The 27,364-nt window shown below is 40.1% G+C and overlaps 1 protein-coding gene across 4 annotated transcripts in view; it reads right to left on the minus strand.

The window, feature by feature from the left end:
• The window catches only part of robo1 (roundabout, axon guidance receptor, homolog 1 (Drosophila)), a 1,485,956-nt gene that overhangs the window by 30,179 nt on the left and 1,428,413 nt on the right, over nucleotides 1-27,364 (minus strand). For all 4 annotated transcript variants that reach the window (XM_051926301.1, XM_051926302.1, XM_051926300.1 and 1 more), the window contains 6 exons: nucleotides 23,574-23,909; nucleotides 21,277-21,387; nucleotides 16,807-16,951; nucleotides 11,427-11,699; nucleotides 8,310-8,722; nucleotides 5,035-5,187 (listed from right to left, as the gene is read on the minus strand). In XM_051926301.1, coding sequence (XP_051782261.1) covers nucleotides 5,035-5,187; nucleotides 8,310-8,722; nucleotides 11,427-11,699; nucleotides 16,807-16,951; nucleotides 21,277-21,387; nucleotides 23,574-23,909 — 1,431 coding nt within the window. The remainder of the gene's footprint in view (nucleotides 1-5,034; nucleotides 5,188-8,309; nucleotides 8,723-11,426; nucleotides 11,700-16,806; nucleotides 16,952-21,276; nucleotides 21,388-23,573; nucleotides 23,910-27,364) is intronic.

The following is a 27,364-nucleotide window of genomic DNA, read 5'->3' on the forward strand; positions in this document are numbered from 1 at the left end:
AAGCGAGTTGGTGAGTTGTTGCTTCCGGGCACATGAGTAGGCACTGTGAATGCCTTGAGGGCGTGGGTGGACGCATGCTTGAGTTGGTGGGCTGGGCTTTGTGAGTTGACTGACATGGCTATTTTTTGTATATCCCATGGTTGCCTTCCGGCAGTGTGAATGCCTCGAGAGACAGGGTGTCCTTATTTGGTGAGTTGTTGCAGTTTGTGAGTTAAAAGCTGTGATGGTTTTACACGCTGGTAACAGTCAGGCGGGCTTTGGCGTTCTCGTCCCATGGTCTTAGAGTTGGTGGGCGTGGCTCTGTGTTGTCGGTGGGCGTGGCTCTGTGAGTTGGCGGCGTATCCCATCGTCTTAGCGTTGGTGGGCGGGTCTCTGTGAGTTGGCGGGCGTGGCTATATCGTGCGTATCCCATGGTTGTCTTGCCTGTTCTGTCGGCTTAGTGAATTATATATATAGATTACTTCATTTTACTACGTAAATGGCACCAAAGATGTTGCGATCCATTGAATTGTGCGCACTTAATGCACAGAATCACATACTCGTAGCTGCTCTCAGTAAAAAAACTCAGCAGAAGATGTTTTGTGTATTACTAATGATGAATTCTGTGCTGTTAGATTTTCAGCGGTCAGAAGAAATTGACAATGAGAGTGCTGTTGATAAAAACAGTTGTGGCACTGCTACACAGTGTGACAATTCATAAAACCATTGCTTTGAATGGTATCATACACTTCAAAATTATCATGTAAGGAGAGATCATACATATCTTAGTGGTATGTTTTCCATAAATTGAGTAATAAAAAAGAATATTCACATTTTACACAAACGTAAAAAAAGAAGCCTCAAAAAAGTTAAAGGTGGCTTACCATATTAACAAACGTCACTCATGACAAGTCCACCAGACGACACAATGTGTCTATCAACCGTGCACTAATATTCAGAAGAAAAAAAATTCAGACACATTAAACTGGGACCCATGGCGCCACAACTCTTTCTAATGTCTTACTTTGTGCATTATTTTTCATAGCCGTGACAATTTATATATTTTTTTCAATTTGAATTGTACTGTAATTTTTGTAAAAGCACTTTGAGCCATTTTCAGTGTATGAAAAATGCCATATAAATACATTATTACTATTCATAAATAAATGGATGCAAGAATGAAAGAACCATGCTTTTCCCATTTTATTATAAACTAGCGAGTAGTCATTTAGTGAAATTAAATATGTGCACCAATATTAGCTTTCTAAGCAGAACCAAAGAGATGGAAAGAAACGATGTGAAACCTTTGCAGACTTGATTTAACTATAAATTTATAATATAAGGACTGTTCTGCCAGAGCAGAATGAATTTTTTATTTCGGGACCAGGAGATGAAACGAGAAGAAAATGGAGTACGTGCCAGGGTTAAAACCCAAGAGGCAAACCGATCTTTCGTCAAGCCAGAAATGTGAGACATGAATCAGAATCGTAAAAAGGTCAGAAAAGCAAGAATGAAAATACCGAGAAAGCGCACATTAAGTCTTGTAGTTTTATCCAAAACACGGATACCAGAACGGAGCATAAACAAAATTTTTAAAGGGTCGCGCCGATGACATCATACGAGGATGCTCCTGGGGACTTCTGGCTGGTTGCCTCTGCGATGGCTGACACGCAAGACACAAAAACTGTGCCACTCATTCATATTCAAAATGGCGCCATGATAAGATGTTAAAAAACTGCAACTTAGTCAGGAAACCAAGACAGGAGAAAATTATTACCCTTAATCAAATTCCTACAATTGGAACTAGTAGGAGCAGTTGTGGCTCAGGATTTTATTTAAACCTTTTCAAGGCAGGTATCAACATCAATTAAAATTGGCAACTTAATTCAGATTATGATGTGTTTCTCCAGTTCAACTGGTGTCTTTTTACACCTTTACTAATGATTTCGAGGGCTGCAGATTATGAATTTACTGTTAGTTTTTGTAACTAAGCCATAATTTTGTTTTTGTTATTTTTATTGTTACTGCCACCTATTTTTAAAGGGTCACGCCAATGACGTCATGCGTGCATGCTACAGGGGACTTCTGACTGGTTGCCTCTGTGATGGCTGACACGAAAGACACAAAAACAGTGCCACTCATTCATATTCAAAATGGTGCCGTGATAAGATGCTAAAAAACTGCAGCTTAGTCAGTAAACAAAGACAGGAGAAAATAATTGACCTTAATCAAATTCCTCAACCTCAGAGACCCAGGAATAGCAACCAAGAAGTCCCAAAACGTCCTCGGGAAAGTTTAAAAAAAATTAATAAAGAAGTATAATCACAATATGGAGAAGATTTGATAAAAGCATACAATTGGAACTTGTAGGAGCAGTTGTGGCTCAGGATCAGGTAAGTTTTAGGGCCGTTTTGGGTCAGGTGGGTATGTTTCTGTAGTTCGGAGTGCTCAGGGATGGTGAAGAGCAAAATAAAGTCTGGGATTGAAGATAATATGATGGTGGAGTCTGCACTTAATCTAAAATAAACTAATGGTTATTCACCAAGCTGTGTGCTTGAATTAGAATTCTCAGACTCCAGGCAGTACTCATCTGATACTTGGATTCACTTATCTAATATCGAACTTATATATGATAATAAGCAAAAAATGTCTTATCAGAGAAAAATACAACTATTCTAATAAACAGACTCTGATTTGAACCCAGTTATCGGAAACAAATAGCGACACTAAGATTTATCCGCCCTATCTTCAGGCATACTGATGAGACAAGTAGGTCTCTGAAAATTTCAAACAAGCTTTATTATATTCCATCTTCTCGTTTTCAATGGAAGGTGCCGGTTTAATAAACGCCATGGCACCTGGGGCACTTTCATTAAGGGCTTTTCCCAGACAATATCACAATGTTAGCATTATTCAAGCAACGCTCCCCAGAGGTTTCAAGCAATGCCTTTTCAGCACAAGCTTCATATTGCGAATGATGGCATGTGAGGAGAAGATTGATATTTTGATTTCAGATGCTTAACACGTACTGCTCATTCAAAATGCTACTAGGGGTTTCCACCTGAAAATTCTTTGCCAAGAGTTTGCTTCTGTTGATTTAAAGTTCACCTTTTCTGGATGATATGAAAGCAACAGACAAAAAAGGCCTGCACGTATAACATGCTCTCAGTTAGCATGGCTATCTTGGTTAAAAAAAGTGTAGCAGTATTTATGTTTAGTAAAATAATAGCTGAGACATGCATAAAACTAATGTGTGGCAACCAGCTAGGGCCTATCTTAGCAAGACTGGAACCACCAAAGAATGGGATAGTATTCCACCGCACTCATTCACAGAAGAATAAGTTAGGGTCACCATTTAATCTAAAAGCAAAGGAGAAAATACTCCACAAGGGTCAGGTCAGGTTGGGGAGCATGCACTGGTACAGCTTGTTGCCATGCCCATCACACGATGAAACACCTCAGGATCCCATTTGGCAAATCCCCAGACAGACACACGGTTCAGAATTGACCATCTATCTGCTGCAACCAGGTGTTATGTCCCCTTGTTCTGGACCATTCGCTCAGATCTTCAGCAATGATGATCCTGTGAACTGGATCACCCTCGGGGAATCGCGTCACATGGCCATAGGGCCGTAACATGACACTCCCTCACAATGCAGGTAATATGCCTCATTCAAGACTCCATCAGCAACTGCTCATTCAACACAAAGTCAAAACAGCGGTACCCCAGGACTCTCTAAAGAGACACAGTACAGAAGGAGTTCAGTCTTCATCTCAGGTCACTGGAAAGTGTCCATGTCTTGCAACCATATAACAAAACAGGAAGCAGCAGGGCTCTAAAGACTTGGACCTTCATCCTTTTGCGTAGATATCAGGAGTATCCCACATCCCTTTCCAGCAACCTCACGACCCCCGATACTCTCCCAATCCATCTACTGACTTCATAGGAAGAGTCACCAGAGATAAGAATGTTGCCGCCGAGGTAAGCCAACACTCTTGATGAGATCAACGTTCTCCCCACAGACAGACACACTGCTGTTGGCCATGCCCAAGAGGTCATTACAGGCCTGGATCTTGTTTTTTCATCCAGCACACTCACAAGCCCAGACACTCAGACTCCTCACTCAGTCTCTCGAGAGCCCGATCAGAGCCTCCATTGACTCCGGGAAGATCACAGCATCATCGGCAAAGTCAAGATCATTGAATCTCTCTTCACCAACAGATGCCCTACAGCCGCTGGACCCCACGAATCTGCCCAACACCCAGTTCATGCAAGCATTGAATAGAGTAGGAGCAGAACCATACCCCTGACAAACCCCAGAATCAACTGAGAAAAACTCCAAAAAGAAAGTGAATTAAACCCTGGAACCTGTGAGGCTCTGGCTATTGTACTGCCATTTCAGTGTATAATAAATTCCCATTCAGGACTAACACTTTATATTCATCCATCCATCAATATCCTAGCTACAGGGTCACGGGGGTCTGCAGGAGCCAATCCCAGCCAACACAGGGCGCAGGACAGGAAACAAACCCCAGGTAGGGCGCCGGCCCACACATACACACCCACCAAGCACACACAATAGGGACAATTTTAAATCGCCAATGCACCTAACCTGCATGTCTTTGGACTGTGGGAGGAAACCGGAGCACCCGGAGGAAACCCACGCAGACATGGGGAGAACATGCAAACTCCACGCAGGGAGGACCCGGGAAGCGAACCCGGGTCTCCTAACTGCGAGGCAGCAGCGCTACCCACTGCACCACCGTGCCTCCCTACTTTATATTCATTTGCCCTAAATGTCTTCATATGGGCTCGGTGTTCTAAAAGGTTTTAACATCTAACAGAAATTCAAAAAAGTCCAGATTACTCCAAAATAATATGAAAATGTAAGGTGTCCCAAAACATATCTATCGATTTACCAGCTGGTCCTAGTAGCACAAGGTTCAAGGAAAGAGACAAAAGCAAAGCTCATCCTAATATTTAGTGTATAAATGAAAGGATTAACCAGACGGTAGAGTAATTACATAGGTCAAGTCAAGTCCCAGTGTGCTTACCTTCATTATAAACATCCCTCCGCAGATGTCCTGGTGGCTGCTTCTGTTTTTTTGTTGGTCTTGTCTTCTGCATGATGGCGGCACTCATGTTGCTGTCTGTGGAAACGGGGCTGGTGGGTCTGTGACTATGAGGGTTTAGATAGTGCCGACGTCCTGCATGCCAAAAAAAAAAAAAGAACCGCTGAAAAAACGACTACAGAAATTACAAAGAAAGCCAAAAATAACTGTGGCATAGAAGCAATAAATTACAGAAGGGTTTACATTAAGAGATTAGGCACAAAGCTTGCACTGTGCTGACCATCACAATGCATGTATAATTATCAAGATGACAACTTATGATTTATCTTGCTGGAGCTGACTCTGCAAAGATTTTGTCTAAAACTCATCTTTAATTGAAAAAATGGAGAAAGCATAAGATAATATTTGTCTTTGGCTTTTATTTTATTATGTTTCCTTTTATAATCCAAGGTTCTGGTAACATCTAGCTGCAATATGACACTTCATGCATTACTGGGGCAAATGCCTTATCATTCACAGACAGAAAGCAAAATTTTAATTAACCCATTGTATGAACATCTAAGCTACATAAATATCTTAAAAAATAAACATAAGTTACTCATATAATAAAAGGCTACTGTGTGTGCGTGTATGTGTGTGTCTGGTGCTTCTTAGCAATCTGATTGGTCAGTTTGGCTTTGATCTGATTGGTCAGTTTTACTTTAGTAGATCGAGGCTGAAAGCATCGGGCAGGAGACACAGGAAGATGCCCAGGAAAGCCATAGGAGGAACGCTAAGAGTCTCCTTCAAAGACAAGAGATATTCACAAGAATATAAATGATGCTTCCACAGTGGGCAATGGGGGCCCAACTAACGTTGGTGGTAGCCTAAAGGTGGACAAGAATTGAGCAATGTGTCTCAAAATGACAAAATCTGAGAAGCAGGCTTTATGGGAATGCGATCTAATGAGGAATGAGGTTGAGACACAAGAGGATTACGAAGAAAGGAACACTAAGGATACACATAGGAGATGTCAAATATCAAATATACTTAAATGTATACAGTAATCCCTCCTCCATCACTGGGGTTGCGTTCCAGAGCCACCCGCGAAATAAGAAAATCCGTGAAGTAGAAACCATATGTTTATATGGTTATTTTTATATTGTCATGCTTGGGTCACAGATTTGCGCAGAAACACAGGAGGTTGTAGAGAGACAGGAACGTTATTCAAACACTGCAAACAAACATTTGTCTCTTTTTCAAAAGTTTAAACTGTGCTCCATGACAAGACAGAGATGACAGTTCCGTCTCACAATTAAAAGAATGCAAACTATATCTTCCTCTTCAAAGGAGTGCGCATCAGGAGCAGATCATGTCAGAGAGATAGAGAAAAGCAAACAAATCAATAGGGCTGTTTGGCTTTTAAGTATGCAAAGCACTGCGGCACAAAGCTGTTGAAGGCGGCAGCTCACACCCCCTCCGTCAGGAGCAGGGAGAGAGAGAGAGAGAGAGAGAGAGAGAGAGAGAAACAAACAAGCAAAAATCAATACGTGCTCTTCGAGCTTTTAAGTATGCGAAGCACCGTGCAGCATGTCGTTTCAGGAAGCAGCTGCACAAAAGATAGCAACGTGAAGATAATCTTTCAGCATTTTTAGACGAGCGTCCGTATTGTCTAGGTGTGCGAACAGCCCCCCTGCTCAATCCCCCTACGTCAGGATCAGAGAAAGTCAGCGCAAGAGAGAGAGAAAAGTAAGCTGGGTAGCTTCTCAGCCATCTGCCAATAGCGTCCCTTGTATGAAATCAACTGGGCAAACCAACTGAGGAAGCATGTACCAGAAATTAAAAGACCCATTGTCCGCAGAAATCCGCGAACCAGCAAAAAATCCGCGATATATATTTAAATATGCTTACATATAAAATCCGCGATGGAGTGAAACCGCGAAAGGCGAAGCACGATATAGCGAGGGATTACTGTACAATTATCTGTCTTCCACTATAAAATAAATGTAACATGAAAAAACTTTCTGTTTTAGGTATGCGCTCAACATTTCTTGCATAGAGTAAGGAGACTGTGGAAGATTGTGGGTTCACTTCCCGGTTCCTTCCTGTGTGGATAGCGCTTTGAGTACTGAGAAAAGCGCTATATAAACGTAATGAATTATTATTATTATTATTATTACATAGATTGTTGTAGACATGGTACACACATGAAATGTATGTGTTCCAAATAACAATATATTATTTACCCTCTACAACTCCAGGCACCTCACACACAAGATTTGAGCTGGGAGAACCTTTTGCCCAAGCTGAACTGTGGTTTGGGGGGGTGTGGGATTGGGAAAAGCAGGCTGCTTGCTGCTTGTGCTGATCGATACATTTACAAAACAAAAGACGCTAATGGAGAGGTGCGAAGGCTTCAGGGATTCTAGTGTTAAGAGGTACGCCATCATAGGTTGAATCTTATTAGGCAAAGCTACTGAGAACGAATGAATAGCCACTCTGCAGTGACCAGCACTGGTTTAGTAATTTAATTTAGATTATCTTGTTTAAATGTTGGGGCGGCACGGTGGCGCAGTGGGTAGAGCTGCTGCCTCGCAGTTGGGAGATCTGGGGACCTGCAGTTGGGAGATCTGGGGACCTGGGTTCGATTCCCGGGTCCTCCCTGCGTGGAGTTTGCATGTTCTCCCCGTGTCTGCGTGGGTTTCCTCCGGGCACTCCGGTTTCCTCCCACAGTCCAAAGACATGCAGGTTAGGTGGATTGGCAATTCTAAATTGGCCCTAGTGTGTGCTTGGTGTGTGGGTGTGTTTGTGTGTGTCCTGCGGTGGGTTGGCACCCTGCCCAGGATTGTTTCCTGCCTTGTGCCCTGTGTTGGCTGGGATTGGCTCCAGCAGTCCCCCGTGACCCTGTGTTCGGATTCAGCGGGTTGGAAAATGGATGGATGGATGGATGTTTAAATGTTAACTAAATCACTTACAAGATCATTAATGTAAAATAAAAGACAATTTTATAGCTAAAATGTTTTATCTTAAAAGCTGTCCAAAGTGTAAACAACTTGTATAGATGCACTCCTTATTTAGTCTCCTCAAAAGGAAAATTTGCATTGGACAGGCTGAAGAAAAAGTAAAAGAATAGCAGCACCCCCACAATATGTGCTATTCACATTATTTCAATATAATAATATATTTCCCATTCACGTTTTGAGAGCGTCTTCAAAAAGCAAAGCAATCAAGAGCAGAATGTGTTGTTTAAGGCATGCTGTGGAGAACATCACACCTACCTCCAGCATTATCAGGCATAGAATATTTGGCTACTTTAAGACCAGCATACTCTGCTGCAGCAGCGACGGCTTGTGCAAAGTCTGCATCGGTGAAGAATGATCCATCAGATGAGCTGACAGCACTGGATCTTCCACTGGAAGCATTGTCTTCCTCAGATGCCGAACCCCAGCCATTGATCATTGAGCCTGTGACAGAGCTCTCCAAATCGCCAACGCTGGAAGCAGGGGTTTGTTCCAGGCCTCGCAGGAGAAGTCGTCTTGTGTGCATCTTGGCCACTTCCACATCTGCCTCATCCCCATCTTCATCAGGAGCGTCTGTGTCCATATCAGATACAAGCGGTCCAGATATGTAGCCATATGTATGAGGAGGAGAAATGGGTCTAGGCGGTGGAGGAGGGCTGACAGGATGGCGCCTGCAAAAAATTGTGGAAGAAACATAGAAGAAAAATGACAAAAAAGATCTCCAGATGGCATTTCTTTATTCAGAATTCTAAAACTCAAGCACATTTGGTTTTGAACTTCATGCAACTTTTCTACTGAACACTTTTTTTTTGCTGATTCAAGAGAGAATTTCCATTCATCTGTTCTTCCTGTATACTATGAAAGTATAAATCAGCCAGACCTTGCCGTGGGTAATAAAAACATCAGGTAGATTTATGACTGCTGGGATTTAAAAGAAGGGTGTGCCTCCTTAATCAACACAAGCAGTTGAGTGGAACTTGTGTTTTACTTGTCAACAAACTGTGATTAATAATTCACAGGTACTGTTTATCTGTGCTATACGGTGTATGCAGAAAATAGTCACATCCCTTCATTTTTGTCACATTTTGCTATGTTTTGCTAAAATCATTTAAACTCATTTTTTCTTACATCATGCAACACTCAATACCCCAGAATGGCAAAGTGAAAAAAATGAGTTTTAGAAATGTTTGCACATTAATTAAAAGTAAAAAACAAAACCTGAAATACCCCATTACTATGACACTTGGCTAAGGCGAAATTCCATTCTGTTGATCACTGAGAGTTTTCTACATCTTGTTTGGAGAACACCCATGGTCAACCCCATTTATTGGACATGATTAGTAAAGGCGCACACCTGTCTATAGAAGGTCCTACAGGTGAATATTTGTGTCAGAGCAAAAGCCAAGCTGTGAAGTCATAGAAATTGCTTGCAGAGCTTAGAGACAGGATTGTATCAAGGCACAGATTTGGGGAAGGCTACAAAAAATTCTTGAAGCACTGAAGGTTTCCATGGGCACAGAACCCTCCATAATTCTTAAACAGAAGACATTTGGAACAAGCACGACACTTCTTAGAGCTGGCCACCCGGCCAAAATGAGCAACTGTTGGAGTATAATATTTGTTAGATAGATAGATAGATAGATAGATAGATAGATAGATAGATAGATAGATAGATAGATAGATAGATAGATAGATAGATAGATAGATAGATAGATAGATAGATAAAGCACTATATAATAGATAGACAGATAGATAGATAGCTAAAGCTATAACAGACTAGCCATGTGCGCACAACTACGTTGCGCATGTTAAAGTTGTCTGTGAAGGGCTCCCTGTTTAAACGCGGCTGCCAGTCGTGAACTGGGCCCTTCGTCGCACAGCATTATGATTTTTTATAAGGGAAACAAAATTACAAAACAAAACCCTTGGACATTGATTCGATAGGAACGGCCTACTCGGAATCACTGTCCGAATAGTAATTATGTGGTGGTGGAGAAGCATTTCTGCTTCTCTCCGTTCACAGTCCGTCTCGTTTTCACGACGCTGTCGGTTCCTATCACGATCTCTTCTCAACCTTTCTACAATCTCGCAGGTTGCTTTGTGGCAATCCAAAGAGTAAGGAAGAACCAATGTTTCTTTCTTGAACTCCAAACACCGACTGATGGAAAATCACAGAAGTGTGTCCAACTTATATACTCTGACTGCCAACTCCAAGAAGCGGGTGAACATTTGATTTGGACGAAGTGCTGCCAACGACGGTCGACAGAAACAGAAACAACCACAGTCTCGACAACGAAGCAAGTGTTGACGCCAGATCTAAACACAAAGCACGGTGTCGACGCCAGATCTAAACACAAAGAGTGGTATCGACAGTGTTTGTAAAGAAAAGTAACAACCAAGGCAGTGTCAGGGGAACATGAATTCGCGGACAAACAAAGATCAAGATCCAAATGAAGATTATATATAAAGATTAGTTAATTTAAAGCACAACAATTTGTTTAGTTTGAATGTCTGTGTTTTGAGGTGTGACTGGAGTACTACAGTCTTCAGTACTATAAGCCTGTAGGAGATTCTTAATGCAATGCCTATGTTTTAGCTGTCTCTCTACTGCCATCTAGTGCTTCTTCTTCTAATTCATTCGCGGACAAACAAAGATCAAGATCCAAATGAAGATTATATATAGAGATAGATAGACAGATAGATAGATAGATCGATAAAGCACTATATAACAGATAGATAGATAGATCGATAAAGCACTATATAAAAGATAGATAGATAGATAGATAGATAGATAGATAGATAGATAGATAGATAGATAGATAGATAGATAGATAGATAGATAGATAAAGCAATATATAATAGATAGATAGATAGATAGATAGATAGATAGATAGATAGATAGATAGATAGATAGATAGATAGATAAAGCAATATATAATAGATAGATAGATAGATAGATAGATAGATAGATAGATAGATAGATAGATAGATAGATAGATAGATAGATAGATAGATAGATAGATAAAGCAATATATAATAGATAGATAGATAGATAGATAGATAGATAGATAGATAGATAGATAGATAGATAGATAGATAGATAGATAGATAGATAAAGCAATATATAATAGATAGATAGATAGATAGATAGATAGATAGATAGATAGATAGATAGATAGATAGATAGATAGATAGATAGATAGATAGATAGATAGATAAAGCAATATATAATAGATAGATAGATAGATAGATAGATAGATAGATAGATAGATAGATAGATAGATAGATAGATAGATAAAGCACTAGATAACGGATAGATAGATAGATAGATAGATAGATAGATAGATAGATAGATAGATAGATAGATAGACTTACCTGCGATCATGCTGATGTGGGATGTGTGGCATGTCATCCTGGCACTCCTGCAGCATGGGTTGCAGTTCCTCCTGTGGGGATGGCGTGAGAGTGGCAGTTGACTGGTGGCTGTATGATACAGCTGCTGGAGATGAAGCCGCTCCACGGATAGGTGGCGTAGGTACTCTTTCAATCTCCTCTGCCTCCTCGTCCTCCTCTTCTTCTTCTTCCAGTTCATCTTGCTGTAGGTACATTCGGGCAGGAGGGACTGGACATTGCATTTCTGGATCATAACTGTAGAAATAAACCCAGAACATGAATTGTAAATTAAATTCAATATACTGTATATATTTCAACCAGAGTTTCATGTTTTCATGGGTCTCTTTCATGTCTATTTGATAGCCAATAAGCACTGAAGTGTGGACAATGATGTTGTGTAACAATATTTCTGATTTATCAGTTACGTTTTGAATTCAGTCTGTAAAGACCTCATTTCCTTTTTCTGTATGACAGTATATGGGGTTTCCCCCCAAACCTTTGACACTGTTCTTGTGCTTATTTTACACAAGACAGCTTTCATTCTGAACAGTGATGAATTAATACAACGATGCCACTGTTGTGGGCCATGCTCATAAACTTAAGGCCGTGCCTAAACTAAAAAAAAAAATGGCTTACTCTGTGGGCAACATGTTAACAGCCTTAAAATATGAGAGGAAAACACAAAAACAGGTGATTGTGATAAAATGATATATGATAGGGAAATGTAAAGATGATCTTTTTGTGTAATCAGCAGGCCAGAATCCATAAGAGAGACCTAAAAGTGTTCAGGAAGCAAAACTTTCATTGTCGAGAATATATGAGTTCTCAATTTTCACCAAGTGAAAAAAAACAAAATTGCCCAAGCATCATACTCCAACTCAGTCCTTTTCATGATCATTGGATTTCTATCTATCTTGGCAGCCCCTACATAAGGAAGGAACCAAAATTGGATCACTCCATCAGAAATAACAGTCACACCCACGTCCACATCCTCACTCAGAAAGGGTCAATGTAGTGTCACCAATTACTTTAACACACATATCTGTGGAGAGGTGGGAATAAAACTAGAGCACCTGGAGGTAAATTGAGATACATGTGGAAGATATGCAGACCCCAAACAAAAAAATGACGAGGTGCAATATTCGAGATCAGAACGCTTGGGTCTATGAGGCAGTGTGACAAGCTGATGTGACATATAAATATCTGGAACCCAACTCTGTTAATTCTATCATCTTCACGCTGAAGAATGCTGGTTATGTCTGCTAGTGGTTCATCCATGTTTAATCCATCCAGCCAGCCATTTCCTAACCCGCTTATCTAGTTCAGAGCTACGGGAAGCCAGCTAACCATAAATGGAGCTTCTGAACATACAGTAGTAGGGCATTGTCTGTCATGTTCCCAGACTGGGTTAATTTTATGTCCACCAGTTAAACTAATACACATTTATTTGTGTGCCTAGAAAACCTGCAGACGTAGGGGGATATGCAAAGTCGGGAGAGCGTTGTCAAGGGTTTGAACATTACAACACTCTAGACAGGAACAGGCCATTCAGCCCAACAAAGCTCACCAGTCCTATCCACTTATTTCTTCCAAAAAAACATCAAGTCGAGTTTTGAATGTCCCTAAAATCTTACTGTCTATAACACTACTTGGTAGCTTATTCCAAGCGTCTATCGTTCTTTGCGTAAAGAAAAACTTCCTAATGTTTGTGCAAAATTTACCCTTAACAAGTTTCCAACTGTGTCCCCATGTTCTTGATGAACTTATTTTAAAGTCATAGTCTCGATTCACTGTAATAATTCCATTCATAATTTTAAACACTTCACTCGTGTCTCCTCTTAATCTTCTTTTGCTTAAACTGTAAAGGCTCAGCTCTTTTAATCTTTCCTCATAATTCATCCCCTGTATCCCTGGAATCAGCCTTGTCGCTCTTCTTTGGATATTTTCTAGTGCTGTTATGGTTCAAAACCAATGGTGCTAACCATCGTACCACTGTACTGCCCATGAGGGGGCAGTTAATAAACAATAACACAATAAGAAAGTATGCATTGTTTTAAGTTTAATTTTGAATATAATCCTTGAATGTAGTCAATGGATCAGTGGACCTGTGTATATGGAGGCACTTCTGAGGTCCTTTGCTCCTTCTCGACCACTTGGGTCTGCTGTTGAATGGCGTCTGCATGGAATCAAATCTCAATTGAATGAGCTGGTGGAATGAGCTGTCCACCTCAATTTGAAATTCCTCAACGTGTCTATGAAGTGTCTGAAGACTCATTTGTTTGGTACATTTCTGTCTAACTGATATTAGCTATTAGATTTTGTAACCTATGAAATGAGATGAGCTTTTATTTTGGTCTGAGCTCTTCCCTTGTGGTGACCAATTTTGTTACCTTGTCCTGTAACACTTGTTTCTGAACAGACTCCCAGACTTACGTCGACCTCTTTTGTAAGTCACTTTGGATAAAAGCATCCACTAAGCAAATAAAAGTAAACGTAAACGAATAGAACATTTATCACGCACATGTGCATGGGAGGCAGCTAGAAGGACCAAAAGAAGGTAATTCCATTCCAAGCCAGGGGGTGGCGGGGTGCAGTAAACCTTTCTATTTTATCCCTATAGTCCAGACATGGGAAATTCTGCCTGGTCCCACTGACGTCACTTCCAGTTCTGGCCTGATGACCTCACTTCCGGTTTCACCCCATCCCAACCGAGGACCTCACTTCTGGTTCTGGGCTCCCGATGACCTCACTTCCGCCGACCTGCCTTAAAAGCAAAACAACTTCCTAGTTTGGACTCAACCTGTACACTTCTGTGCTACTAAACCTACATTTTTGTATTCTTATTCAAGTCTATGGGTGGCTGCTCCATACCCCTTTTCGTGTTAAGGTCTTTTATTTCACACATTAGCATAAAGTTACCTTAACACTTAAACCACCGCAACCAGCTATAGTCCGTTCCCAATGCAATTTGCCAGTACGCCAGTGTCGAGTATATTCGGCAACGCACATTCATTGCATACCGCAACTGGCTGTAGTCGAGTTCCCAGAGCAATTTGCAAGCACACCGGTGCCAACTATCTTCGGCGACGTACATTCGTTGAACGGCACAACCGGCTATAGTCGGTTCCCAGTGCAACTTGCAAACATAACGGAGCCAAGTATCTTCGGCGACGTACATTCGTTGAACACCACAACCGGCTATAGTCGGTTCCCAGTGCAATTTGCAAGCACACCGGAGCCAAGTATCTTCGGCGATGTACATTTGTTGAACGGCACAACCGGCTATAGTCGGTTCCCAGTGCAATTTGCAAACACACCGGAGCCAAGTATCTTCGGCGACATACATTTGTTGAACGCCACAACTGGCTATAGTTGGTTCCCACTGCAATTTGCAAGCACACCGGAGCCAAGTATCTTCGGCGATGTACATTTGTTGAACGGCACAACCGGCTATAGTCGGTTCCCAGTGCAATTTACAAACACAACGGAGCCAAATATCTTCGGCGACGTACATTCGTTGAATGCCACAACCGGCTATAGTCGGTTCCCAGTGCAATTTGCAAGCACACCGGAGCCAAGTATCTTCTGCGACATACATTCGTTGAACACCACAACCGGCTATAGTCGGTTCCCACTGCAATTTGCAAGCACACCGGAGCCAAGTATCTTCGGCGATGTACATTTGTTGAACAGCACAACCGGCTATAGTCGGTTCCCAGTGCAATTTGCAAAGCACTACGGAGCCAAGTATCTTCGGCGGCATACATTCGTTGAACATTGCAACTGGTTATAGTCAGTTCCCAGTGCAATTTGCAAGCACACTGGAGCCAAATATCTTCGGCGACGTACATTCGTTGAACAGCACACCCGGCTATTGTCGGTTCCCAGTGCAATTTGCAAGCACACTGGAGCCAAGTATCTTCGGCGACGTACATTCGTTGAACAGCACACCCGGCTATTGTCGGTTCCCAGTGCAATTTGCAAGCACAACGGAGCCAAGTATCTTCGGCGACGTACATTCGTTGAACATCTCAACCGGCTATAGCTGGTTCCCAGTGCAATTTACAAGCACACCGGAGCCAAGTATCTTCGGCGATGTACATTCGTTGAATGGCACAACCGGCTATAGTCGGTTCCCAGTGCAATTTTCCAGCACGCCGGAGCTGATCATTCCGTGCCGTACATTCGTTGAGCAGCCAGTTCATGACCACTGCTGCCCCCGGCAGCACTGCTGTCTCTTTGTCCCTGGGGGTCAGCCGCTGCACTAGATGAGCCTGCTAGCATCAGCATTGGCCTCTGTTTGCTTGTGTGCAGCCAGTTAACGCACAGTTGGCTCAAAGATTTACTGAATTTCATCAATGACATCAGTTGCACTTTGTGCATATAATAATAGATTGCTGCAGTAGTTTTTTTTATAGTTTTTACAGTTCATTAGCAGTGTGCAGAATGATCAGTGTAAAATGTATTCCATTAAAATTCCAGTTTTTCTTGGTGAATTTTGACATTTCCTCAAAAAGTGCAGCAAAAAAGTATTTTGCATCTGGGGGTGCATTAACCCCCCAAGAATGTGGTGGTTTAATGGTTAAAGAAATGTTATCTTATTTTGAACTTTTGCTCCAGCAAGGTATAAAAAGGGAACGCCATCACAACTCCACCTGGATGTGTGAAAATCAAATACCAAGTGGATATTTACACTCTGCACCTGAAAATGAAAGTTAACACTGATATTTGTATGATACAGAGTGCAAACAGTTCCCCTCAGTAAAAACCGAGATAGCGTGATATTAAAAATGAGAACTACACTGTTATGATGCGCAAGTGGGTGAAAAAACAAGCTGTTATTTCAGTAAATCAAGGGATTTGCTGGATAACAGATAGAAGCTACAAAGACAGAATTACAGCTAAGTCATAAATCAAATATGAAGTAAGAAATGGAATTCTTTATACTTAAATGCCTCCAGGTGTCCGCTTCATTGAGAATGCATGCTGCTGGATTCCTTTGTGTTTTTTCTATGGTTTCACACATTTTGGGCTAAATAAAGTTGTAACAGCAGACACTTCTGTTTTATTCTTGACAATCTGCTACATTGTGATCTAACGACTGCACACTAGCAATGTCTGAACTGGATGTTAGGCAGTTTCTTACAGGAATGGTTCACAGACCGCGTTCTTAATTTTAGCTGGAGAAGAAAAAATAGGAAAGGAAGCTATTACCCATATGGTGGACAAAAAAGATGTGTTTTAAATATGTGTGTTCACAGAGGTTGTAATTCTATTCATCCTGATAAGAAATTACAGTATATTGATTGTTTTAATTGCACTGCTACAAATTTCAAAGTATTTAAAAAAACAAATGCAATACCTCTCGTCCATGGACAAGCTGAACTCTTCATTGCTTCGACACGGTGGAGGATTACTTGGTGGTGGAGGCAACAATTCCACCCAATTCATTGAACTTTGCTTTGGCATTTTTGGAGTTCGGGTGCCTTTTTTGTGACCCTGACTTCCTGTTATTTGTTATTAAAAAAATAGAAACAAAATATATTAGTCAGGCAACACGGTTGAAATTGTCATAAACAAAATACTGCATACCAAGATGTTAGATCCCGCAGCCAAAATACTAATCTAATTAGCAAAAAACTTCATTATAGCTTCAGTTTGGGATTGTTGTGATGCTCAGCTGACTGTTGCTTAAATACTGTAGCTCTTTACTTCAGGGTCTTTGCCCAGGGTTGTAGTGACCACCTTACCTACAAAAACTCATTATACAATACAATACAATTTATTTTTGTATAGCCCAAAATCACACAAGAAGTGCCATAATGGGCTTTAACAGACCCTGCCTCTTGACAGCCCCCCAGACTTGACTCTCTAAGAAGATCAGGAAAAACTCCCAAAAAAACCATTGTAGGGAAAAAATGGAAGAAACCTCGGGAAAGGCAGTTCAAAAAGAGACCCCTTTCCAGGTAGGTCGGGCGTGTCAAAAAATACAATACATTACACAGACCAGAACAGAACAAATCCTCAATACAGTATTTGTACGGACCAGAATTTAACAGTAGATGATATCACATAATATGATTTGGATTTGTTTAGAGTCCTGGAGACCTCAGCCATCAAGCTGCCTCCCCCATTTGGCCATTCTACATCTGAAACATTGATTGGCCAGCCAATCCGATGAAAGGACCTCTCAGCTCATTCTCAGCTCATTTCACAAAGGAGAGTCATATTCCTCACAAGGAACTTTCAGCTGTAACAAGAGCCTATGTGTCACTTGCAGATATGTCACTAACAATATGATTATATCTGGTCCCTCTGGTTATTTCAATTTTAAACAATGGCCCTCCTGACAGTCTAAAACCTTTATTTACTGCATTTCTTCACCATACAGTAGGTGAAACAGGGAGATGTCTAGGAAAATGATTCAAGAAGAATGTTCATGCTGTTACAATTAAAGGCCTTACAAAGCCTGTTGTAGAATACTTCACATCTCTTGATCATAGCCACACTGATCTCTCTGTTTCTGTTCTTTCACAGGGCTTTAAAAACACTTTTCAAAGAAAAACAGAAGAAGCTCAGCTTATTCTTAGCCTGGGATCACATATTTCTTTAGGTCGTTATGACCTAACTAATTTTTTCATCTCCCCTTTGATTTTCTCTGTCAGCTTTCTCTCACCTACTGTCACCTTTTCTCCTTTCCTCTGCCCTGCCTTTGTTCCCTCCTATATAAGTTACCTGCTTTTTGCCTTTTCATTTGCACACCCGATGAATGATATATAACCTGCCAAAATGTTGTGTCTTTAACCTACTGTACTTTTCTGCATAGAAAATTACATTTAAACAAAATGAACAAACAAAATAATATATCTTCTGAGAACCCCCGACAGTGCTGCACACTGAAACATGGTTGACACATCTGTTGAGGGTTGCTTGTCCATTTCCAAGACAACTGCAGGTTTGTGGTACCACTGAGGCAACTGCCACGTCTGTTGAGGACTGCTTATCCATGGCCGAGGCAACTGCAGGTTTACAGCGCAGCAGCACAGCACCACAGAAACGACTATGAGCTGAAAGAGATCACACTATACGCGGCTGTCGTCGATGGGTGGTACAAGGGACATTATAAATTCAGGGAACAGTATAACTTGGTTACTGATCTGGCCTCAATCCTGCCCATTTGCTGTGAATGTATATAAGAGAGTGGTAGATCCTGCTGCAATAAATAACCCTGCTCTTCCTGTTTCAAGCTGAATAAAGCTGATTTTGCTAAAGTACTGAGACTCAGCCTCGTGTTTTCAGGGTGCAAGACAGAGACTCACGCATCACAATATATATATATATATATATATATATATATATATATATATATATATAGAGAGAGAGAGAGAGAGAGAGAGAGAGAGAGAGAGAGAGAGAGAGAGAGAGAGAGAGAGAGAGAGAGAGAAAGAGATAGACAGAAAAATTCCCAAAGTCAGAGATACATACAGAATCAGCTCAGTTATGATGCCATTTGCTAGACTGATTAACAAGATTGTAGACATACGATACCTTGTGGCATAGTCAATAACAACACCCAGCTCTCATGCAATTGACCTAATCTGGGAATTTTTGGGTTCCCCTTGTAATAGAATAATTAAATATATGTTTTTATGTCTTGCCTTACATGTACCTTCAGTGCCTTTCTTCTGTACGCTATTCCATAAAGCCTGCTTCTCAGACTCTGCCATTATTTTTGAGGCACCTTTTTTGACTCTGATCAGATTTTATACTTGCTACCTTTGAAGGTGACTCTCTCAGCCTGTACCTTTACTTCTCCTCATGTACTTCACACTTTCATTTTTTCTTTCGTCACGTCTCCAGAGCCAAACTGACCAACCACACCAAAGCCAAACTAACCAATCAGATTGCTCAGAGGGACTGAACACACAGATCTTACAATAAAATACAATACAATACAATACAATTTATTTTTATATAGCTTAAAATCACGCAATGGACTTTAACAGGCCCTGCCTCTTGACAGACCCCCAGCCTTGACTCTCTAAGAAGACAAGAAAAAACTCCCAAATTGTAGGGAAAAATGGAAGAAACCTTGGGAAAGGCAGTTCAAAGAGAGATGGTTGGGCGTGCAGTGAGTGTCAAAAAAAAGGGGGTAAATATACAATACAGAACACAGAACAGAACACAAGTAATCCTCAATACAATACAATAGTGCAATAGAAATATTACAAGTACAGAGCAGAATTTAACAGTAGATGATATCCCATAATATGATTTGGATTTGTTTAGAGTCTTGGAGACCTTGGCCATCAAGTTGCCACCCCTATTGGCCATTCCACAGCTGAGATAGCGATGGGCCAGCCAATCCGATGAAAGGACCCCTCTACCCGATGATTCCTGTGATCCTCCATCAGAGATGACTTTACCTTAGCATTTTAATAATAATAATAATTCTTTGCATTTTATATAGCGCTTTTCTCACTACTCAAAGTGCTCAGCAATTGCAGGTTAAGGGCCTTGCTTAAGGGCCCAACAGAGCAGAGTCCCTATTGGCATTTACGGGATTCGAACCGGCAACCTTCCGATTGCCAGTGCAGATCCCTAGCCTCAGAGCCACCACTCCGCCTTTTTATCACAAAGTATATATATATATATAGTATATGTTTATATACATATACTACATGCACACAAAATATATACACATTCATGTAATGTTCCAGTACTCTAATTGATTTAACACACACACACACACACACGCACACACACGCGCGCACACACACACACACACACACACACACACACACACACACACACACACACACACACACATACACAGTAGGAAACAAAATGAAAGACCAAAAATATCTTCACAAGCAATTAATATACTAATATTAATATCTTGAACAAATTGACTTTGGAGATGAGGGAAAATGCTTGCTGCTACTTAATTGCTTAGGCTTCTGCTACAATATCAAAACAGAGGAGGCCAATTAAAGTTGTACTGTACCGTACACTCATGACTGCACGCAATTTGTTCTTGTCCACCAACAAAACACATTAGCTTTGATAAAATTATTATGCAGATTAAGGTGATGATAATTAATAGCTTTACGATGATTACCTTGTGTAAAGCAGAAAAATAAAACAAGACATAAATAAAATGTAATGAATTATTACCAAAGCAGTAGTTCTAAAGACACAAAATTTACAGTAATAATACATTTGCTTTCAATTAATGCCCATGCCAGCATCAACTCGCTGGCTTCTGCAGTCATTTAATTAATCAATAAAATGTCACAAACATAATACTCTTTTCAATACACGGAGCCAAAACACTTTAAAGCAGGACTTTTAAAAGATTGGTATATTAAGACTGAAGAGGAAATTATAATAAGACTCCAGACACTGCATACCCCGAGGCAAACAGACCCCAAGTAAAATCTCTTAAAGACCAAACCAATAATTATGGAATATAAGCTTGGGGCACCGATTAAGGGTGCAGCCTTGCATGAATTAAACATGCTACTTTACTCTTGACACAATATCACATGCAACATCATTTTATACAGTGTTTTATTAAATTTACAAGTGCTCACAGGAACCACTGAAATGATCCTCATCAAAAATCCTTACAGTACATATATCTGTCATTAATAATGTGTATATTTTTGAATGTTGTTCATAAGGTTGATTCTGATTAGTGATGAACACTCCTGAATTTATTTCATGGCGTATTTTTTTAGAGAAAAACTGATTTGTAAAATCCTAAAAATCTTGGTATCTTTGTAAAGATTTGTATACCATTTACAACTCAAAATCAACTTTTACTTACCAGAGGTATTGCTTCCTCTGTCTGAACTGTTGTACGAGCCGCCCGTATTCTGATCATGAGACTGGTTATAAGGAATGGTGGCTGGCATGCCTGAGTCCGTCACCCGGTAGTCTGCAATATATTTAGGATTTAATTACCACATGAATGTATTTCAGTACAAAATACAATAATTCAAAGATTCAGATGGAAAAGACGTGGAATTATCGGTGCGAAGATCAACAAATATTCTAAAGTTTGCCCATAAACAGCATAGACATTCTTATTTTAAAGGAATAATCAAGCGAAAAATTATATTTTTTTATCTGTTATTTAATGTAGCTCATGTTGTTTGTAATTATGGCTGAAATACTAACCTTATGATTTTATAGAGGATAAAGGTAGTAAAATTAGGAATCAATACCGAATAAAACACTAAAAAAAAAGTCTTTGAGAAAACTCTCAATTTACTTGTATCGTATAATCCATTTTTTTGTTTTTGTTTAATTATTAGTTAGTGCTCCTGTTCTAGGATACAAAAAGAATCAAACATTGCACCCATAATTCTTATCTGTGAATGAGATGCAGGGTTCCTTGTAGCAGTCAGAGCATTCGTAAAGGCAAATAACTGTTTTTCAGAGCATGGAATTTGGACCTTGAAATGATCCGTAGAGAAGGGTGAGGTCTAGTGTTGATTTTTGTGTGAACCCTCATCATGAAGCGCCAGAGTTTCTGACGTTAGGTTGACATTCTTGCCATAGAGGGACTGAACTGGATGCAACACCTACTGCCTACAATCAGCCCATCTTTCCTGCTGGCAGTCCTGGCAGTAGCACAGCAATTTCAACTGTGCGGCACATCTGTTTTTTTTTTTTTTGTGTTATTGGGGGACAGAGCTCATCGACATGTGTTTCATTGCTTAACAGCGTGCTGGCATCAGTTGCTTCATGGGGATCCCCAATCCCCCAAATCCCTCAATCATTGATTGTGAGTCATTTCATCAAGTTGCTTTATGCCTCGCTTAATACTCCAACCGCCGGATCGCCAATCGAATGTCTAAACCTCACTGGGGGGGGGGGGCACATTAATAAAAAAATTGAGATTAATAAAGGTAAATTGCTTAATTTATATTTACATTTTATGTGCTGAGTTAAATGCTTATTTTCTTGCGTTCAATCTGTTGTTCAATTTGTGGTTCAAAAATTAGAATTTTGACTTCTTCATCTTCAAATGTGATATTACTTTTATAAGATGCAAACTTAAATCAAACATTTTGTAAGGGTGCAGGGCATAGAAAAGGGAACCACTGCTTTACTTTTGTTTATTTTGTGCAATAAAGGCGCCATATGCTGTATTTTAATCTTTTGCTCTTTTAGTCCGCATATTGGGATCAACAGTACAGAGTAATGGGGATTGTGGAAGAGAGATTAAAAAGAGAGTGCAGGCAGGGTGGAATGGGTGGAGAAGAATTTCAAGAGTGATTGGTGACAGACGGATATCAGCAAGAGTGAAAGGGAAGGTCTACAGGATGGTGGTGAGACCAGTTATGTTATATGGGTTGGAGACGATGGCACTGACCAGAAAGCAGGAGACAGAGCTGGAGGTGGCAGAGTTAAAGATGTTAAGATTTGCATTGGGTGTGACGAGGATGGATAGGATTAGAAATGAGGACATTAGAGGGTCAGCTCAAGTTGGACGGTTGGGAGACAAAATCAGAGAGAGGAGAGATTACGATGGTTTGGACATGTGCAGATGAGAGATGCTGAGTATATTGGGAGAAGGATGCTAAAGATAGAGCTGTCAGGTAAGAGGAAATGAAGAAGGTTTAAGAGAAGGTTTATGGTGAGAGAGGACATGAAGGTGACGAGTGTGACAAAGCAAGATGACGGAGACAGGAAGATATGGAACAAGATGATCTGCTCTGGTGACCCCTAACGGGAGCAGCCGAAAGAAGAAGAAGAAGAAGTTCTTTTAGCAATTTTCTGGGTGCAAATGTTGCCTCCTATTATAACATTTATAGTGTCATGTAAACAGACGTAGATTTATTATTATTTTGATTTAAATATACAATGAATATTTTGGAGTTCTAAGGTGTTTTTTTTTTTTAAATTAACATTCCTGTATTTAATTAAATAATAAAAAACGTCTTTTTCACATACCATCTCAGAAAAAGTATGATTCAAGAAACTTCATAGTTAAGGTAATCAAAAACTTTTGTCATTAATTAACGTAACAGAGAATTTCAGGTATTAATTTGCATTGTATTCAGTACATTCTTTATCTTAAAATGTTCTACTAGCAAGTAAAGAGCCAAAATTCACCTTTATTTAGTTTGTTTTGCTCCATGATGTTGTACTGCAGTGGTGGAATGTCCTGCTTCTGTTGAATGGATGGCTTCCAGTGTTTGTCATTCACTTCCACGTTACCGCTGTTGATGTTATTTCCAATGTTTGACTGGATTAGTTGCGTCGTCGCATAGGGGGTGGGTTGTCCTGCTGAATTTACAAATCGCCCATCTTTCAGGTTAGGACTGTTAAACGTCTTCATTTCATTGATTTTGTTGCTAAGGTCGACATCCCCATACACGCCAGTGTCAGGTACCATTAGGTTGGTCTGCTTGTTGTCTAGCTGGTTATTGTAATTTGCAATGCAATCAGCTGAAACAAGGAGAAATAAATAATAATAATAATAATAATAATAATAATAATAATAATGAATACCTCAAAGTCCAAATAACCAACGTAATGGGATACCCTCATTATTAAAGATCCGAATTCAGGAATACTGGAGAAGCCGTTGTGAATTTTGATAGGAGTTTCTGATGAGATTGGAAGATTAGAGGCTAGTCCGTTTTGGAGGACACACACACAAATGATTTAACAGAGACGCGTGACACAAAAGGATGAGGGGTGTCATTGTCAGCTATCCTATATAAATATAATACCAGGTCATGTCACCTGCAGAAATTCTCAGATGATTCTGCATTTATGGGGTATATTGGTAAAGGGGGATGAGACAGAGGAGATGAGACAGGGGGAGAACCTTGTTTCTTACTGCAAAGAGAATTGTTGGTAACTAAACATTAGCCAAACAAAGGAACTGCTTATCAACTTTCACCACACTAAAGAGCCTCTCTGTCTGGTCAATATTCTGGGAACAGATGTACAGTAGAGGTGGTCCACTCTTACAAGTACTTGGGGGTTCACATCAATGACAGGTTGGACTGATCAGAGGAATTATAGAAGAAAGGGCACAGCAGGCTCTTCTTCCTTTAATGTGGGAAGTGATATCCTTCACATCTTGTACAACTCTGTTATGGCCAGGGTCATTTTCTACACTGTGGTATGCTGGGATGATAACCTCATTTCAAGAGAGACCAACCAAATAAACAAGCTAATTAAAATGGGAAGGCTCAGGTATGAGATGAACTCTCTGGGCTCCCTGGAGGTAGCAGTGGAGGAGAGAACTAAAACAAAACTGAGTGCCATTATTAACATTGCTGCACATCCTCCCTCTGACACACAAACACTGAGGACTTTCAGTGAACAAATTATTCAGCAGAACTGTCAAGAAACAATGGGTGTCCTTTATACCAATAGCAATATGCCTGTTAAAAGCTTCACTGGTACTAAGACTACCAAGTCAGAAATTATTTTGGGGAGAAATTAAATTAAGTTAAGTCAGTCAGTCAGTCAGTCAGTCAGTCAGTCAGTCAGTCAGTCAGTCAGTCAGTCTCAATCCAAAGTGACATTTTGTTAGTAGGTGACATTGCAGAAGTGAAAAATCACTTTACTGATGCTTTGCAAGTGTTACGAAGACTCAAAGAAGTGCGTGTTAAGATCTTGTTACACAATAGTAAATGAGTCATACTGTAGATGCATTTTTGCAGTACCTAAACTGAAGTACTACCGATTTGCTTTATATTTAATAATTATTGTGTATTTTTGTTTGTTATATTTAAGTATTTGTTTCATTTTTTTTACTTATTTATTGGTCTTCTGTATAAATACAAATTCCCACCCTTGGGACAAATCCACCAATCAATCAACCAATCTATCTATCTATCTATCTATCTATCTATCTATCTATCTATCTATCTATCTATCTATCTATCTATCTATCTATCTATCTATCTATCTATCTATCTATCTATCTATCTATCTATCATTAGGTGACGACTATATACATTATAATTAGCCCCCATTGTAATGTGTTGTCATTAGTGCTTTGCAAGTCATATTAACACCTAACAAAAACATTTATTAAAAATTTGTTACATACCGGTAAGTAATACTGATAGAAGGGTAGGCCCTGCTTCAAAGAGTTGTCATTGGTGCTTTGTAAGTCTTATTAGCACCATAAAAGCATAACTTAAGGTTTTGTTACGTTGCAGTTGGTCCTTTGTAAGCCTTTGTTAAAGTCCTGCCACACAGCGAGAACTGACCAACAGATGCACCATGGGTAATTCATATTCTAATATTCTGTTCATATTGGTGTATGTTAGAGATTCAGCTCAAGTTGAACGATAGGAAGACAAAGACAGAGAGGCGAGATTGCGTTGGTTTGGACATGTGCAGAGGAGAGATGCTGAGTGTATTGGGAGAAGGATGTTAAAGATAGAGCTGTCAGGCAAGAAGAGAAGAGGAAGGCCTAAGAGAAGGTTTATGGATGTGGTGAGAGAGGACATGCAAGTGATGGGTGTAACAGAGCAAGATGCAGAGGACAGAAAGATATGGAAGAAGATGATCTGCTGTGGCAACCCCTAACGGGAGCAGCCGAAAGAAGAATTGGCGTTTCATAAGTTCTACTGACACCCCACAAAGCGTCTATTAAAACTTTGCTAGTTACGCAGCAGTACGTGACTAATACATACACTGTGATTAGCTCCTCTTGTATTGTGCTGTCATTTGTACTCACTGCTAACAAAGCCTTTGTTAAAGTGCTGTTATAGCAGTAATTGACTGACAGATGCACATACAGTAGGTGGCGCATATTCTAAGTGTAACCCAGTATCTTAGATCTTAGTCATTTTTAAATTTTAACTCAAAATATTTAAATACATTTAAAATGTGATGACTATAACAGTTGTGGCACTTGAAACACACATCCCACATTTGTTATTATGGTTTGGCAATCGATGGGTAGTAATAATTATGGTATAAACAATTTTTTTTTGTTTTCATAATTGACTTCAGGCTACTAAATAATAAAACAGATGTCAGATGTGTTTTACTCAGATATTCCAGTACATACATTATTCCATTTAAACCATATATACATCTGTGGTTTTCCTGGGGGCTACATGGCTGCATCACTGGCTGTACTGGGGTCCCCTATCACTTAAACCTCAGTTCATTTTCTAGTTGGGATTTCTTTTATGGGGATTTCAGATGTTCTTCCACAATAGACTCCAGTCCAGAGGAGAGCAACTGAGCTGATTCTGTGACTGAAAGGTATGCAGAGAGAATGGCGGAGTCGAACCTTTACAGTTGAAGCAAATGGAGAATAAGAGGTGACATGATTGAAGAGTTTAAAATTCTGAAAGGAATTTGTACAAGATGTTATTTTAAAATACGGCGCCCAGGACAAAAGAACATTTTTTTATTGATTTACCCCTCTGCTCCACAGTTTAAAATTTCAAATCAAACAATTCAGATGTGGTAGACTTTCATTTAAGGGTATTTCCATACATTTTGGTCTCACCATGTTGAATATGCAACAGTTTAGCCTACATGGTCCCTCCATTTCAGGGCACCATAAAGAAAAATGTGTCTTTGTCTCAAATATTATGTAAGGTACTCAATTGTCCAACTAGAACACAGAGATATCGTCAGAAACAAGTTAAGAGCAGGTTTTGCACAAATGTTAGAAAGTTTTTCTTCACACAGAGAAGCACAGATACATAGAATAAATTAGCAAGTAGTGAGGTAGAGAGTAGGACTTTAGTGACCTTCATATCTCGACTTGATGTTATTTTGGACAACCTGAGTGAACAGGATGGACAAGTTTGTTGGGCTAAATGGCCTGTCCTCACCACAATTGTGTACTCCAATAATACAAACATATACTATCAGGTTTACTAGAAGCGCAAAACATACCCAGTGTAGGAAAG

This window comes from Erpetoichthys calabaricus, chromosome 4, assembly GCF_900747795.2.
Source record: "Erpetoichthys calabaricus chromosome 4, fErpCal1.3, whole genome shotgun sequence".
Taxonomy (NCBI): Eukaryota; Metazoa; Chordata; class Cladistia; order Polypteriformes; family Polypteridae; genus Erpetoichthys; species Erpetoichthys calabaricus.